The sequence below is a fragment of the Pyrus communis genome, chromosome 16 (assembly GCF_963583255.1).
Source record: "Pyrus communis chromosome 16, drPyrComm1.1, whole genome shotgun sequence".
Taxonomy (NCBI): Eukaryota; Viridiplantae; Streptophyta; class Magnoliopsida; order Rosales; family Rosaceae; genus Pyrus; species Pyrus communis.
This window is the reverse complement of record NC_084818.1, coordinates 9,538,620-9,555,677: the sequence shown is the minus strand read 5'-3', so window position 1 is coordinate 9,555,677 and position 17,058 is coordinate 9,538,620. Positions and strand designations below refer to the sequence as shown.

The 17,058-nt window shown below is 36.2% G+C and overlaps 2 protein-coding genes across 5 annotated transcripts; one reads left to right on the top strand and one right to left on the bottom strand.

The window, feature by feature from the left end:
- Positions 1-2,269: 2,269 nt before the first annotated feature.
- On the top strand, positions 2,270-4,179 carry LOC137721420 (transcription factor bHLH14-like). Its single transcript, XM_068460511.1, has one exon. The coding sequence runs from the start codon at positions 2,381-2,383 to the stop codon at positions 3,869-3,871; it is 1,491 nt and encodes a 496-aa protein (XP_068316612.1). The 5' UTR covers positions 2,270-2,380; the 3' UTR covers positions 3,872-4,179.
- Positions 4,180-8,837: 4,658 nt separating this feature from the next.
- Positions 8,838-11,927, bottom strand: LOC137720370 (GRF1-interacting factor 3-like). 4 transcript variants are annotated; one of them, XM_068459430.1, is made up of 5 exons: positions 11,876-11,927; positions 11,624-11,761; positions 10,208-10,284; positions 9,691-9,775; positions 8,838-9,607 (listed from the first exon to the last, which is right to left on the bottom strand). In XM_068459430.1, the coding sequence occupies exons 2-5, from the start codon at positions 11,699-11,701 to the stop codon at positions 9,203-9,205; spliced, it is 645 nt and encodes a 214-aa protein (XP_068315531.1). In that variant the 5' UTR covers positions 11,702-11,761; positions 11,876-11,927; the 3' UTR covers positions 8,838-9,202. The 4 variants fall into 4 exon arrangements, with proteins under 4 accessions (XP_068315531.1, XP_068315532.1, XP_068315530.1 ...); XM_068459431.1 differs by having other exon boundaries at positions 11,624-11,755; positions 11,876-11,919; XM_068459429.1 differs by lacking the exon at positions 11,876-11,927 and having other exon boundaries at positions 11,624-11,860.
- Positions 11,928-17,058: the final 5,131 nt, after the last annotated feature.

Sequence of the window (17,058 nt, the reverse complement as noted above, 5' to 3'; positions counted from 1 at the left end):
ATGGTGCTTAACTAACACCACACTAGTTTCGATTTTAATTCCAATTAAAAATCCTACTGTTTTGAAGATTTTACTCCCAGTTAAGAGTATTGAATAACACAATAAACAATCTGACTACTTTTTGATGAGTCGATTTCATATTATATATTTTACCATATTCTTAGTGTAATTTGGTGAGATTTGATACTATGTTTAATATTTCAAATGTAGGAGATGTGACCTTATTCTATGCAAAAAATAATGAGAGAATTTTCAGTTGGAGTAGATTCAAAAGTCTGTCAAGAAGGTTGTATCAAAATTTTAACATTTTATTCTAAAGTATTTGATTGTGGCGAAGGATTAAAGAACCAATGCATAGTGTTGGCAGATTGACCTATTAGGCCTAATTGTGATTTTTCAGCATGAAGACGACATTTTCTGGAGTTGGGCCCTTTTATTGAGTTGTAGAGAACATCTTAATATTCAAAACAAGATCTTATGGGTCAGTTTTGGTGCTGGTCTGGTCTACAAACGTGAAGTGTTTCAGACTAGGCAGATTGCCCAGTCATGTCAGGTTTGTGATTTTAAGTTATCTTTTTGTTATTTTGTTTCCTAGTTTTTAAAAATGCCTTATTTAGGTAGGATTGGGAATAAGGTGCTAATTATAAGCACTAGTAGGCCATTAGAGTTTTTTACTCTTTTCTTCTTAATGATACTTTTCTTTTTAATCATGATTATGTGTAATTAATTTTTTTTGCAGCGAGGTCAAGAGACTTAATCTGAATATGCTTTCTTTTTATCAATTCGCTTATGAATTTATGCATGTTTGTTTTGAATTACTAATCCCTACATATAAATCATCTAATTGTCTTAATGATTGATCACCATTAAAATATTTAGACAAATAATTTGATGTAATGTTTGTTGGAACATCACTTTGAAATTGAGGAGATCTTCTTGTGATTGATAATTGTGATTTCACTTAAGGCGAACATCACACTCTTAAAAGTTGCATGGTTTTTTAAAAGGTTTTCACAAAACTTAGTGAGTCTTACATCTTTATATATGATCTGAACATCATAGACGAATTGTATGTTAGATGTATGTTTTTGCTTAAATATCACAAAAAGAATATGCATTAGGAATTAATACCTAACCTTCAAAACATGTATGTAATAATTTATACGTAATTAGTAGAACTACATATGATTGTTAACGACCACGGCTAAATCTGGTCCCATTTATAATTGAATTTTTCAAAAACTACGTACCCAAAACCTTTGTATCATGTCAAAAGTAGTTTCATCAATTGATGATGAAGGGAAGGAGAATTCGTTGTAATTGATGCGTTTAAACATCATTCAAGCAAGAGAGGGAAGACAGTTGCGTATGGCCCCTATCAACCACTATGCCTTTCCCTTTCACTCCATGTGCTAGTGCTGCCCAATAGTGACTTCACCCTCCTAAGGCTTTATATAGCTTCTATTAGCCTAATTTTTCCAACCAATATTAAATTAAAGATAATGCTTGTATTATCTCACATGCAAAAATCTTCACCGCTAGAATTTTATAATCAATAATGATCACGAAGTGGTTCAGTGATCACGAATTCTAGGTTCATATTTTACATAGTATGTTACGGGTTTCATTTTTGGTGCTTGTGAATCGCACGATAATGATCAGGGAGAGGTTGAAATACCTCTATGAGTTTTTCTCGTCCCCCGGAATAGTGAAATGTCATGGCTAAACCACCAACTGACCAATTTTTTCCTTAAAAAAAATAAAATAAAATTTATAATCAATAAAAACTGTTAAATCTCTTAATTTTTATTAGAAGATCTTCTTTACAAAAAATCATTTGAATCGAAAATCGTTAAGTCATTCAAATGTAACGAACAAATCAACAATTCACCATGAATATGCTACTTGGTATCTAAATCGTTGATTTATTTTGATATATTTAGATTATTAAACAATCTATAGTTATAATAATGTATTGTAGATATAATATTCAAATAGAGATTAAAAGATTAAACGATATGAATTATAAAATTTTAATTGTAAAGTTAATTGCAAGTGAAAGATTCAGCTCGTCTAAAAAAGAAATAAAAGTATTCTGTTTTTCTCTTGGCCTGGGTCCTGGGACCAATTTATTTAAATGAGCAACACCAAACTTGGACCCCACATTACTCTTTCACACTGCTCACTCTCAGTCTCATAAAATCTGAGTATCCATGAACCATATATAAAGCCCCATCCACCCCAACTTTTGTAAGGATCCATCTCTCCCTCAAGCAATCTCTTTTGTTCTAAACTACTCCTATAGCATCTTTCACTCATTGAGTTGTGTCCACTAAATTCGGGACTCAATCTCCCCACAAAAGTTTTGGCCTCGCCACTTATGGAAGAATTAATAATCTCCCCCTCTTCATCCTCATCCCTAGTCTCCTTGCCTCAAGAAAACCATCCATCCCTCCAACAAAGGCTCCAATTCGTTCTTCAATCCCAGCCAGACTGGTGGTCATACGCCATCTTCTGGCAAGCCTCAAACGACCACCAATTGTACAATGGCCGTCTCTTCCTGACCTGGGGAGATGGCCATTTCCAAGGCCCCAAAGACACATCATCCAACAACCACCACCACAACCCCTACGAAGTTCTATCCGAAAGAAGGAAGATCCTCAAGGGCATCCAATCCCTCATCAACGACACCAACAATCCAGATAACCATTATCAAGACATGATTCTCCACAACATGGGCTTAAACACCAACACCACGAACATCGAGGGGTTCTTCGTCAGGTCGTTCGCTCGATCCTTCTCCGTCGGTGAAAGCATTAGTACTAATGTTCCCGGCAAGGCTTTTAGCTCTGGATCTTTGGTGTGGCTGACTGGAAGCCATGAGCTCCAATCCTACGCCTGCGAAAGAGCAAAAGAAGCACAAATGCATGGGATTCAAACCCTAGTCTGCATCCCAACCCGCACCGGAGTTCTCGAGCTGGGTTCTTCAGATTTGATCAGAGAAAACTGGAACCTGGTTCAGCAAACCAAATCCTTATTCTGGTCGGACCTTGTTTCGGACCAACAAGAATCGGGAACCAGATCCCCCATCAATCTCATCAACCGAAACTTCTCCTTCGCCGACGTTGACATCATCGCCGGCGTTCAGGAAGAAGAAAACAAAAAGGAAGTCCCCTTGGATATAACGGCGATGAAGAAGAAGTGCGGAAGAGCATGTCCAGGTCCGATACCGTTTTCGAATCTAAATAACCCTAACCCGGAACCTTCGGATTCGGAGTTTCCCAAACGGACGCCGAAAAAGCGAGGGCGAAAACCGGGGCTGGGGCGAGACACAACGTTGGACCACGTGGAAGCGGAGAGGCAGCGGCGGGAGAAGCTCAACCACCGGTTCTACGCCCTGCGAGCAGTGGTGCCGAACGTGTCGAGAATGGACAAGGCATCGTTGCTGTCCGACGCCGTTTCGTACATCATCGAGCTGAAGAGCAAGGTGGACGAGATGGAGTCGCAGGTGCAGAGAGAGTCCAACAAAGTGAAAGCCGAGACCGTCGACAACTTGGACAATCAGAGCACCACGACGTCGGTAGATCAAACGCGGCCGCCCAACTCGTCGGCGAGTGGGTCTACGGGGCTGGAGGTGGAGGTGAAGATAGTGTGTTCGGACGCCATGATTAGGGTTCGGTCCGAGAATGTTAACCACCCGTCAGCTAGGTTAATGGTGGCGCTGCGTGACTTGGACTTTGAGATGTGCCATGCGAGCTTGTCATGCATGAACGAGCTCATGCTGCAAGATGTTGTGGTGAAGGTGCCTGATAACATGAGAAGTGAAGAGAGTATCAAAGCTGCTCTTCTTAGAATATTAGATCAGAACTGAATTTTGATCAACCGATTTGATCAGTTGGGTAACGCGAAGAGACAAGTGAAAAAGGCAAAAGGGTTCCGTTTTTCTGCACCTGTGAATAACTTGGCCGAAAGTTTAAGACCGCCGTTTCTTTTGGGGACGGATTGGAACATCCAATCTGGAATGTGGATGGTGTGTTTGGGGCCCTGGGACATGACTCATGAGAGTCTCTCGGACCCGCCATCGCACCCAATAATGAAGGAAAAATACTAAACAAAATAAAACAAAACACATTGCAAAAATGTGTTTTTTATGCGTTGATTATTATTATTATTTTTAAATAGGATTTTTTTTATTTTTTTTATTTTTTTGTTGTTGGTGTGGTAACAAACGATGTAGGTTGAAACCTAATTAGAAAAGAATGCAAGGGTGGCAAATATTAAAAAAATCACCAAAGAAAACCAACGTGCAAAAGCCTAATTTTAAGTAAGATAGACCATATAATTGGTAAATATTATGTCAACTACAGATGGGCCACATAAGTAAATATTATGTCACAACATTTGACTCAGAAATACAGGCTCGATTCAAATAACTGAAATTCTTAATTTTAAGCAAGAAGATTAGGTTACTGTATGAACAAGTAACTGCTAAGAATTCTAAAATTGAAACTTTGTAGAGTTAAGAAAATTTAACAAACCAGATAAACTAGAAATAAACCTATACGGATCATGGTAGAATATGTATAAGTCATAGATGCTCATAACTCCTAAAAGTAATGTTAAAAAGACTAAATTTTGTAAACTAAATGACATGGAAGTTAATAAGTGGATTATTAGTTAAACGTTGATAAACGTGCTTATTTCTTATTGGTGACACATCATTTAATTTGCAAATTTAGTTTGCAAATTTAGTCTACAAATTTAGTCTCCCTAACATTACTCGATCAACTCCTAAAGCACATGCATATCATACTTCAGAAAAATCAAACAGTAGTTCTCTCTCTGTCTTTTTAGCATCGTTTTGTTTTTACTCTAGTCCTAATCCAATACATCAATTAGTAAAAGGGCAAAAAAGCAAAAAAATAAAAATAAAAAATAAACCTCCAAGGATGAAAGTAAATATTCGAGGAAACTACATGATTTTCTGAGTGTTCAAATATGGGATGCAATTAATATTATAATCGAGTAGTATTTCTCTATACTGATAACTAAGAGGTCTTATACGTAACTAGATTCTGAAAAATGAGACAGTGAAAAAAGCTACTTCTCTCCCAAACTCATGCCATCTCTCACCCATCAAACTAGATTTGAAAGCCTCCCTAGTCGCTGCCCTTTGCTCCAGCTTGAGGTCAGCAGTAGCCTGACTCCCACCTTCTTCTAGCCCTCCTTCCTATTCCCTTTCCTTTTCCACCCTTTGCATCTTTCCTCTTCTCCATCCTTCCCACTCGAAAGGTTCTAATTTTTTGCTTTTTTCTCTTTTGGACGTTGTTTTGGCTTTCCTTGAACTTTGTCTCAATTTCCCTGAGCTTGTCTCAAGTCTGGACTTTCATGGCCCTTTCTCTTTCTTCGTTGCTACTTTCCATTGAGCGTCCTCAACCACCAGCCTCAATTACTCGGCCAGTGTACTTCTCCTCATGTGTTGGGTGGCTGTTAAAGTGCAATATTTGGTAGGATTATGAGAGTGCTCAATGCTCGGGTGGCTTGCTTTCATATAGTTGTTTCATTGGTTCATTGTCTTGGTGGTGGTGGCCGCCTTGCGATAGAGGCACATTTGTAGCTGTTGGATTTCATTCTAGTTTTAGGGTTTTTTTTGTTGTTCATCTGGCCACTTTTGAGCCTTTTTATTGTATTTTTTTTTTATTTGTTGTTGGACTTATATTTAGGTTATGGACTGCTTTTTGGACTCTCCTTTTCATGTACTACTATTTTTATTTAATGAAAATAATCTACTTTGAAAAAAAAAATCAAATTCTGAATAACTCAATGTGTTGGCTAAGGGTGGTTCGGGGTCGGGATCCCGAACTGAAACCCAAATCCTAAACCGACTCTCTTCGAATACGATTCTAAAACCCGAAACCATATCCGAATTTTGGTATTCCTATATTTCGGGAATCCTGAAATTGTTTCGGTACAATAATTTCATGAAGTTTGGCACCTTCAGATTAGAGAAGCTTTGATTTGGAGGTCATTGGAGGTGGAACCATGGAAGTTTGGATTTGGAATATGGTGTAGTGGTCGATGAATTGACGGCCAACGTGTTGAGTTTGTGACAAAGGGAGGAGGAGGAGAGCATAGAGTGTAGAGACTATTCGAGGGATTAGAGAGAGTGTTGAGTTCGAGGATGTTGACATAGCAAGGGAGGAGATGAGAGAGTGTGGAGAGATCCGAGAGGTCAGTGAGAGTCTCAGTGTGAGATAGAGAGGCGCAACAGATTCATTTGAGAGATAAGAGAGAGAGTTGGCTCCGTGGTTAAGTATAAGTAACTAATGGTTATTAAGCATATAAATATATTTTTTGTATTATGCTTTCAACAATCGAGAGTTGCCTCAGTGGTGAAGTTCCATGATTCCTAATAGGAGTTAAGGGGTTCGAATCCTTGCGGCCTCATTTTTGAGGTAATATTCTAAAATCGATTCGGTTTGGAAAAAACCGAAATTCACAGATGCTAGACCGAATACCAAACCGAACTGGGCAGTTCGGGATAATAACCGAATCGAAAATTTTCAAAAACCAAAACTTTCGGGATAGGGATTTTCGGGATATTTTTCTAGCCCTAGTGTTGGCTACTTGGCTTCACGCCAATTTTGTTGTATCAAAAAGTAAAACACATGTTTCGACCAAATAAAAAAATAAAAGATAAAACACATGTGATTGTCATGTCAACATCATTATACAGCTACGTAATTTATAAAGTCAAATTTCATCATGACAAAATAAATAAATAAAACAACATTTCAATGTCAGTCAAATTTTGATTTTCCAGTATCTACACGTTGCCACCTCGTACATTATACAGCTGACGAGCAACAGTTTTAGCATTGATGAGCAATAATAACTTGTCAAATTCAAAAGAGGATTTCTTTGGCGTCTTGGGAAATGATGGAAAATGAAAAGGAAAAGGAAATGCCCCTTATCTCTTCCATGTTGCATCACAAGGGATGCACAAAAACTTCAGAAAAAATCTGCTCCTGGAACCATCTTCAAAGAAGATATTAAATTTTAAACATAAAATTTAAATGATTTTTTTAGTCAAAATGGTTCTTGATATTTACATAACATATCACTTTGATCACTGAAATTGAAAATCAATAGAAATGATCTCTGAGATTGTCCACCATTTGTTATTTTGGTCCTTCCGTTAAGTGTCCTGAAACTCTTGGCCGGAAGTTTGGATAATTTTCAAAGTTTCGTAACTCAATTGTTTCTTAACCAAATTCAACCCATTATATATCAAAATGAAGATAGGAAAGTGTAGAACAAGATTATACCTATTCGGAAGCCCAATGGTTGCCGAAGATAGCTGGAAAATAGCTTGAAAGGTGACTGGCTTGCTGGAAAACTCGCGGGAAACTTGGTAAACTTTAAATGTTCATAACTTCTTCAATACTCAACGAAATCGAGTGATTCAAAAACAAAAATCATACTTTTCAACAAGACGAAGAGAATGACATCTTTCTAGATGGCTAAACCACGGGGATTTAGCTGTCAAACAAGATATGATTCTTTTTGGATCGTCAAGAAGTATGATTTTCGTTTTTGAATCATTCGATTTCGTTGATTATTGAAGAAGTTATGAACGTTTAAAGTTTACCCAGTTTCCGACGAGTATTCTAGTTTTCCGCAGAACAGTCACCTTTTAGACTATTTTTCAGCCATCTCTAGCAACCATTGGGCTTCCAAATAGATATAATCTTGTTCTACACTTTCCTATCTTCATTTTGATATATTCTAGGTCGAATTTGGTTAAGAAACAATTGAGTTACGAAGCTTTGAAAATTGCCAAAACTTTCAGCCAAGAACTTTGGAACACTTAATGGAGTTTTTAACATAATGATCAAAATAATGGATGGTGGACAATCTCAATGACCATTTCTATTGATTTTCAATCTCAGAGACTAAAGTGATGTGTTATGCAAATCTCATGGACCATTTCTATTATTGCCAATCCATATCATTGCCACATAGGATTTGACACTTCGGTTGGAGAATATTAGTGTGGTCTTTTTTTACTGTTATAGTTGATGTGTATATTTTGGCATCTCCTTTGTAGATGCTCTAACATTAAAAGTGTTCGGTACTCTTATCTGAATTCAACTTTTTAAACTCAAAAACAATTTTCAAGTTTTAGGCCTTAAAAAACTTGTTTGGTATGATTATTTTTAAAAACTAAACTCAAAAAATAGTCTAATATCTAAAAACACAAAAAGTGAGTTTTTAAACTTAAACTCACTTCTTTCTTTTCTCTCCCTCCTTCCCTCTCACTCCAAATCTATCTCTCTTTTCTTCTTTCTCTCTCCCCCCTTTCTCTTTTTTTTTTCTTTTCTTTTACCTTTTTCGTCTCTCCTTCAATCCGCTCTCTTCATTCTCTCGACTCTTTCTCTCGCTCCTCTTCCTCTCTATCACCTCTGATCCTCTCACTTCTTTCTCTTTCTTCCAATGATTTCTTACTTTCTTTCCTTCTCTCTCCTCTTTCTCTCTTAGCCACTTCTTTTTAGATCTCTTTGTTCAATTTAAGTTGTAAGATTCAAAATTTTTAAATCGCATACCAAACAAGTTTTTTAGTTTTAAAGAAAATTGTTTTCAAGAAAAATTCTTAAGAAATGTCTTGAGAAATTATAAAAGATTTCAATTATGATACCAAACAAGCCCTCAAATTTCTAAGAAAGAGTTGGAAATGTATGGAGATTCAGAGCCTTTTAAAACTTCAATCTTAGAACTCTGAACTTGTTGACATCAAGTCATTTTTGCTAAAGAAGAAATCCGTACACATAACGACCGAAAAAGCAAAACGAAAACCTACCAGCAAAACTTGCAATAGGATCAGAATTTGTGGCGCGTATGCAGTTTATGAGTTACATATTGAGACAGACATCAAGTGCAGAACACATGCTTCCATCCCCAAAGCCCTTATGGACTAAATCTGTCTTATCCCACCACTTGTTTCATCTGATGCCAAGATCCACTACATGCAAAGGGACTTACAACACAACTCATTTACCTAATCGCTTCAAGACTAAAGAACAGACAACTTTCACTGCTTCGCTCGATTTGTCACACATCACCGAGCACAACAGCTACTTTAGGAAAATACCTACTATCAACAGGCACATGTTTCCATGTGGAATCATCCTTAAGGGCCAATTCACTTGCCGTCATCTCCATCACCGGTGCCATGCCCACCAGCTGAGCTCCCCTGGCCATCACCACCTACCCTAGCATCCGAGGCATCTTGCTTGCTTCCTCCACACCCATCATTTGGGCCTCCCGCTGAGTTTGGGCCGCCACTACCACCACCAAATGAGCCCTCAGTATAATGCATGGAAGGCATGCCGTTGGCCCCCCTGGGTCTCATTCCCATTTGCCCTTGCATGGCTTGTTGGTTCTGCTGATGTAGCTGCTGCTGCTGCTGCGGGTCGTGCATTTGATGCATGTTATTGAACTGCATCGGCATTTTTGGGGGGAAAATACCTTGTTGCTGAGCCATCGCTGCTGCCTGGGCATGTTGCATGTAATATCCCGCCTGTTGCATAGCAGGATGTGGGGCCATCTGCAAGTGTTAAAACATAGATGATAAGCGTGGTTAGAAAAAAACGAATTAGCCAAACATCCAGGCATGCTTACTACCCCCACCTGGGCAGGCACTGCTGGTGACAGTGGTTGCGCATCGGCAATTGCTGCTAAATATATCATATTCTTTTGAAGCTGAGCTTGGTACCTAAATCATCACAATTGCAATAAGTATATGTCTTACACATTGTGGCCATGAATTAGGAATAGAAAGTCATATCCGAAGTCATAACTGGGAGATAGCATTAAATGAATGGCCAACGGTAGCCCCTACCATATCAATAAATGTGTAAGCCAAACCATAGCCATGCGTATTTTTATGCAAAATAATTTTGACTAATCCCACAATTACAATAAATCAAAGACCTAACAAGTTCTCAACATTAAGGATCTTATAATCAATGCTATCAATACAAACCATGAGGGCTGAGGCTAGTTCAAAATTCTAACATCTCTAATCAGTCAGAATCATCTCTAACTTACAAGATACAAGTGCAATCAATTTTATACAGCCCCAGCATATGATTCAAAACATAATTCACATGCATACAACATATGCGGAGAGAGAGAGGGGGCTTACGGAGCACACTCGGCAAGTTTTCCAAGATTTTGATTATCCAATATTGCCATAATCAACGTTTTGTTGTCATCAAGATACTGCATAAAGAATTATAAAAACACATTATTAATAAATAATTTTAATTCCAACGCGCATCAAGTGAAATGCAATATATTTGACAATCAAGGTGGATATCCAAAAGCGTAATTCAACCTTTCAAAATAGTTTCAGGCTTCGATGGAAATTTCTACAGTAGTAACAAAAAATACATCCACCTTATCTGTTACTTTTATGAAACTACTCCTTAGCTCAGTTCAAGACTGATTAGCACATCCAAAATAGTCATTTTATCAAATGATTTGTCATGCATCTAACCTATAAGCCATCTCACAAGCACAAAGCTTTCAACAAATTTACCAAAAGACCACTGCTACTCATGCCACTACCGTATCAACTGGAATTTATCAAAATCCAAAACAGTAAATCATTTTGCCTATGCTATCAAGAATCCTGATCTTGTGAGATAAGACATCTTTGGTGACAAGAGAAATATATCATGTGTGCCCATCAGATACACTTTTCAGAGGAGACTCGGAGCAGAGGTGGACCAGTGGAGTACTATCTGCACAGCAGTAGAGTATCTAGATAGCTTCTCAACAGGAAATCCAGTGGCCTGAATCACGATTCACCACTAGAAATAGGCTGACGGAGGAAAAATTGTTAACAGACATTAAAAAGGCACTTCACACAGGTTAGGAGAATAAACTATAAGAACTCCTAAGCATCCCTAATGTTTCAACAAGATGTTCGAAAAACACCAACTGAAGACTGTTTCCTTGTGGGTTTTTCTTTTAAATCAAGAAGAATTTTCCCCTATTGCTGTGAACTAGGATTCCTTATTTGGAGAAATATGTTTATAATCTTTAGTTATTACCTTAACTTTATTAAATTCTTTCATACATTAATGGGCGATGATTGATTAACGACCCAATTAAGGGCGGGATACGTAGCTTTGTTAAAGGTTTCTTCCTGAACATCATTCATATGCCACACGTTCATACGCTTTGTACAATATGAATCTGTATTCTTATTGGCTTCACTGTTATACATGATCATCACAAATCATACATCACTCCACCATAGAAACTATACAACGATGGCAAGACTTATGGAATTTCTCCCTAAATATTGTCAGCAAAAGTGCAATCTTTTCTATATGGACAAAATTTAACAAATTTTATTCAAGTACACAATTTAAGCCTTGTTTTTTAACATTTAGCATATGCATCAAACAATTGGGGGGAAAATGAATTAACATAACAAACAATTAAAAAACAAACCAGAAAACCCAGAAGGCCAATTAGTTCCTCAAAACAAGTAAGAGTTCCAAATAAACAATTAAGAGATAAAAATTGAGCGAAATGGGAAAAATGGTACCCTCTGAATTTGCTCGGTGGTGATGTTAGTGGGAGGAAATGAAGGCATGAAGGGGATCATTTGCGGTGGCTGCTGCATCTTTTTTTACCTCCCAAATTTCTCAGTGGTTATGGGAATTCAAAAACCCTAACCCTAACCCTAAATCAGCCCCCAAAAAAGAAACAAAATCAATTAAAAGCAGAAATTAAGAGGAAAAGGAACAAAATTAATGAAGTTGAGAAACAGAGAGACAAGGAAAAGGCGGTCGTGTACCTTTTTAGAGTAGGTGGAGAGTGTAGAAGAAACGATGAGGTGGGGGTTTTGGATGTCGACCACGTTTCCGGACTTCTAAAGATAAAAGGCGCCCAAATTAATAAATAATTATTTATTTATTTATAATTTTACGGTTTTCCAGATGCGTGATGTGTTTTGCGAGTTCGATTCTCACCGACTCTTTCTTCCATCCGCAATTAACTGTCAATGTTATTGCTCTATTAAAAAAAAAGTAAATTCTAACAATGGTCCCTTAGCTTTAATTAAATTGGAGCAATGATCTTTCAACTAAAAATTTATTATCATTGGTCCTTCAACTTATCAAAAAGTATGATTTTTTTCGTCAACTTTGTTAGAATTTTGTCAAAATAAGTTAGGAAAATTTTATTTGAACCCATGTAACATATTTATACACCCAACTTAAATTTTAAATGTTAGTTATCTATTTTACCCAATTGCATAATTACTATTAAGTACAAAATGAAATTAATAATAAAACTCACATTTATCAATAAACACAAACACTATAATTAAACCCTACGATCACTCTTTGTTTATCTTACGTTCATTTCGGCTAAAACTCTAATAGCTCGCATAGAGAAAAACAAATTTTTTTATTGATGGATGGTGATTTTGAAGTTCTGAATCCTCTAACCAAGGTATGACTCAATTTATGAATTTTTTGTTCGTTTGATTTCAATTTTTTAGAGTTTAGAAGATTAGTATTTTCAGTTTTACATGTACATTCTTAAATTTTCATGCACTAGACTAGTATTTATGATTTCACACAAACAGTAATGTTTCTGACATTCAAACACCAAAGACTAACCAAGATGCATCTTGAAATACAATATAATTTGCAGCCTTTGATATCCTGTAAGTAAGTAAGTCTTGTGTCTACGACATATGTGCTTGTACATTTGACATTTGTGCTTGTAAATTAATATGTGTGCCACAAATCTTAGGCTGATGGTGGTTGTCCTGCATCTTTAAGGCCCCGTCGTTGGTTAGACTTGTACAGTGGTACTGGGTTGGTTGGAATTTCATAAGCAAAATTTGCAATTGATATGTGAATGTGCAGTTTTGAAATTATAGAGATATTATCTTGTCAAACAAATAGTAATGTTTTCGAACAAACCCAATTTGATTACTAGTGCTTCATGCACTTCATGAAGCCTATAGAAATATTACTATGAAAAGGTATGGTAGCAGACACATATGCTCATGAAATAGAGACCACACAGAGAGATGGTGATACATGGTTTTTGTCAACATCTACAGAAGTGTCAGTCTTGTTGTCAGTCATGGCTAAATTCACACCTTAATTCTCAATGTCCATTTCCAGACGGTGTAAAAATAGAGTTATAAATCAAATGGGTGTAGAGAAAGGTTACATGGGTTTAAATAAAATTTCCCAATAAGTTATGTTGGAAGGACCATTGTTACAATTGGGGTCCCTCAACTCATCAAAATATGTAACTATGGTCATTTTCGTAAACTTTATCATAATTTTGTCAAAATGAGTTATGTTGGAATGACCATTGCTACAATTGGGTTAAAGTTGAGGGAACATTGCTACAATTGGGTTAAAATTGAGAGACCATTGTTCCAACTTGGTTAAAGTTGAGGACCATTTCTCTAGTTGAATTATAGTTGATGGACCATAGTTGCACTTTTTGATGAGTTAAGGGACCAATGATAATAGATTTTAAGTTGAAGGATTATTGCTCCAATTGAGTTAAAATTAAAAGACCATTACTACAATTTACTCAAAATAAAAATTTCCATTTTCTACTTAGTATAGATTATAAGCTTTTGCTATTAGCACCTCATGTTGAATACACTTATTATTAAATGACTTCAGTACTTTTATATGAAATGACTATTTAAACCTCTTAAGATTAAAAAAAAAAAAAAAAAAAAAAAAAAACTCCAAACACTAACGAAACCTATATTATCACGAGGCAATCCAACATCAATCTTAGATAGTAACAATTGTTAAAAAGGAACCAAATTAGTTGAGTGAATAAATCGAAAGTCTAGACTTTTAGGTTTGGCTTTCCTTGTCAACATTATAAGTATACCACATGCTCAATCTAGTTTTAGGCTTTTCTCTGTTTATGGGCTATGTCTGCTGGGAATATATGTTCAAGGATGTAACACATCTCATTTCAAAAGGTTTGTTCATGCATGTGCATTTCACGTCTATATTCATGTTTCATTCTAACTAGCTTAGTTGTCTAGTCATCCGTGCATGCTGATTTCCAGCAAGCTGGGCACATAATTTAAGACCTGCCCACATAGGCTAACTAACAGCTTTCTGGCAAATGTATATTTGTCACCCTTAATCTTTTCAGATTGTTTTGAAGCTTGAAAAATGAACCAAAGATTTTGGGTTTAAGATTCTTAGCTGATTCCTTCGTTCATTTTGGGATTTTCAGATTATATTCCTAGTGAAAGAAAAGGGCATTAAGGCCTCACCTTCCTCTTTGTTCTTCATTTATGAAACCCTAGTTTCAAAACCTTCTTCATGCATTAAACACATCGAATTGGAAAATGTAAAGATTTGTACAAGTTATCTCTTTCGTCACCATTTTGTGGAAAACGTTAAATAAAAAAATATTTATCCCTTTTCTCCATATTTTTTCTTTCGACATGACATTTCGATTTTACAATTTTTCGAACAAAAAAAACGTCAATCCGCATTTGAGTTTGGATTGGAATTTTATTTTGATACAAGAGATCTCAAAGCTACAACTAACCTCACAAAGATCAGGAAAAGATTATAATTCCAGGTTCCCGTCCCTATTCCAATGCTTTATGAAAAAGAGATGCTAGGTAGTTTACTTGCTCAACCATAGGGAGTTTACTTTCTTATGAGGGTTGCATGGTCTTTGGTTTTGCATTACATTTGGAGTCAAGTGTTTCTAGTTTCAAATCTTTAAAACTGACCCAATTTAGGATTCTCGTCAGTTTCTTCCTTCAACAGTTTGACTGGAGAAACTGATTGGACATTTGAATCAAGATTTGCATATCATTGCAGTATCATCGTATGTATAGCTTGTGTGTTGGTCTTGATGCCACAAGGTGAAGAGTTCAGGAAGAGCTGTTATCTTGTGGAGAATCGAGACAACACATTTTCGGTGCCACAAGGTGAAAAACTCAGGAGGAGCTACCACTTTGTGAAGACCGAAGGAATTCATCATGTGTAAGGTAAAGTTGCACAAAGATAAAGCTGCTTTGTAGACGAGGTCTTTTTCGTGGTACTTTGTAAGAATCTTGATTATACTAGTGGATTGGACTCAGTGTAGACTGGAGAGTCCACCATTTTTTAACCCATAGATGGATTTTTCAGGCCAAAAATGTCTTGTGTTCAAAGTTATTATATTGTGTTACATATCTCAAATACATATAAATGCTACATGTATCACTTGAATATTTAATTTGTATGTGCTCACAATCATGCTCACTTGACATATTAATAACTTAGAACAAACTGAAGTAGTCCTGACTAGGATAGCTTTTGGCATTTGAAATTGGTTATTGAATCTTTGATTTATGGACTAACAAATCTATTTTAGTTGACTAGCAGACTTCACTAGTCAGTCCAGCATATTATAATTTTATATACAGGATATTCCGTATGGTACCAATTTTAATAAATTTCAATAGCTCAACACATCCTTTGTTCAATTATTGGCACTGGTAAATCACACGATGGTGTATTATATATTTGGTTGTGTTTGATAATTAGGATTTGATTGTATATTTGGGTTATGATGCGTAAGTGCACATACACTTTTGAGGTTTTTTGGTAATTCTTACTTATTGTTAAATTCCAACTTTCATACCTAAAATTTTTTTCGTCCCACTTTTATGCCTAAATTTAAAATTTTGGACTCTAGCAATGAACAAAGTTTCAACCATTCTAACAAAAAAAACCATTTCCTTTGTGAGAACTCCTCTCATCTGTGAGCTTCTTCCTGCTGTTCCTTTTCCCGGTGAGCCCTCAACTCTTCTTCTCCTCTCCCCCAAATTTTGCCTCTCGATCCAACCTTTTCTCATGATTCTCCCCAATTAGCCCTTTTTCCCTATTCTTTTTAGTTCCTACTTTCTATACAGTGTTATTGGCCCCTCTAAAAATCTCCTTTCCATATCCCAGTCAAATCATACATCTCTTCCATCTTTTCAAGCACACCTTTTTATTAAAATATTTCCATTTTGCTTGTAGAGTTTTTTCTCCTTTTTCCCTTGCAATAAATTCTCTCTTCTTAGACCAACTCCAATGATCGAGCTTAAAACCAAATTTTTTAGCTCGAAAAATTTAGCTTTTAGCCCGAAAATAGCTTTTCTGCTCCAATCCTTCTGATTTAAAATTTTAGCTCGGGATTATTAAAGAATGAACTTAAGCTATTTTTTTCTCTTAAATTAATTATCGGTTAATTTTATGAACATTTTAATCTAAAAATATTTAAATTCCGAAATCACTAAATTTCCACAAAGCAAGCCTTCAACTTAATACAACCGATAATTCATAAACCACATAATTAATAAACTACATAAACTTAATACAAACGATAAATTTTGCAATGATTTTATCCCACAAAACTTTTTTATTTTGATTTGTGCCAACTACACCATCTTCGCTAACAGAAACTCATGCCAAGCATAAAGTAACATCTTCCTCATAGGTCCAATTACGACCTCTAATATGCTCTCTTGCCATGTTGAACAATTTGGAAATTAAAAGAAATGGTAGAAAGATAAATTGGAAGAATTGTAGGACAAATTTGAGTTTTGTGTGGATGTTTGAACAAATACATAGGTATTTATAGAGTTTTTGGGTGAATTTTGAGTTAAATAAAAAATTTTAATTATTTTAGCCATTGGATTTAAATTTGGGGCGTTATATCTTCTTCTTTTTTTACCGTTAGATTTGATTTTATTCGATCTCAGCCGTTAGATTCAATGTATTTTAAAATAACATATTATAAAAAAATAAAATTTGAATTTGGACCATTGGATCAACCAATGGTCCTTAAATCACAACCCTTGGATGTAATTATAGTTGTTGGGAGCCCAAGTAGGTGGCCGACACATGGCCTAACAAAGGGGCCCACCCTATCGGGAAACCTTTGCAGGCACACGCATGGGGCGTGTTGGAGAGTGGACAGGCCGAGACT

Bases quoted from the DNA above. Each gene is read 5' to 3' on its own strand.
- LOC137720370 (XM_068459430.1), bottom strand. From the start codon at position 11,701: ATGCAGCAGCCACCGCAAATGATCCCCTTCATGCCTTCATTTCCTCCC. The intron at 9,776-10,207 runs GTAAGCCCCCTC...GTGATGATTTAG, and splicing joins AAACTTGCCGAGTGTGCTCC to GTACCAAGCTCAGCTTCAAA. The intron at 9,608-9,690 runs GTGGGGGTAGTA...TAACACTTGCAG, and splicing joins CACCAGCAGTGCCTGCCCAG to ATGGCCCCACATCCTGCTAT.
- LOC137721420 (XM_068460511.1), top strand. From the start codon at position 2,381: ATGGAAGAATTAATAATCTCCCCCTCTTCATCCTCATCCCTAGTCTCC.